Source organism: Fukomys damarensis, unplaced genomic scaffold (assembly GCF_012274545.1).
Source record: "Fukomys damarensis isolate Sample0158 unplaced genomic scaffold, DMR_v1.0_HiC HiC_scaffold_24, whole genome shotgun sequence".
In the NCBI taxonomy this organism is placed as follows: Eukaryota; Metazoa; Chordata; class Mammalia; order Rodentia; family Bathyergidae; genus Fukomys; species Fukomys damarensis.
This window is the reverse complement of record NW_022900936.1, coordinates 10,132,091-10,132,474: the sequence shown is the minus strand read 5'-3', so window position 1 is coordinate 10,132,474 and position 384 is coordinate 10,132,091. Positions and strand designations below refer to the sequence as shown.

Here is a 384-nt window from a genome sequence, read left to right as displayed (position 1 = left end):
CGGCAGCTTTAAGTCGTCATCGTCCAGCACCTCATCGTCCACGTCGTCGGCGGCCGCGTCGTCCACCAAGAAGGACAAGAAGCAGATGACCGAGCCGGAGCTGCAGCAGCTGCGCCTCAAGATCAACAGCCGCGAGCGCAAGCGCATGCACGACCTCAACATCGCCATGGACGGCCTGCGCGAGGTCATGCCTTACGCGCACGGCCCGTCGGTGCGCAAGCTCTCCAAGATCGCCACGCTGCTGCTGGCGCGCAACTACATCCTCATGCTCACCAACTCGCTGGAAGAGATGAAGCGACTGGTGAGCGAGATCTACGGCGGCCACCACGCCGGTTTCCACCCCTCGGCCTGCGGGGGCCTGGCGCACTCCGCGCCACTGCCCGC

At 65.6% G+C, this 384-nt stretch overlaps 1 protein-coding gene across 1 annotated transcript in view; it reads left to right on the top strand.

Moving 5' to 3' along the window:
* The window catches only part of Olig2 (oligodendrocyte transcription factor 2), a 2,700-nt gene that overhangs the window by 1,372 nt on the left and 944 nt on the right, over positions 1 to 384 (top strand). Inside the window, 1 exon segment of the mRNA XM_033768050.1 lies at positions 1 to 382. This exon segment is cut by the window's left edge and continues 47 nt beyond it. Within this exon segment, the coding sequence (XP_033623941.1) occupies positions 1 to 382 (382 nt within the window).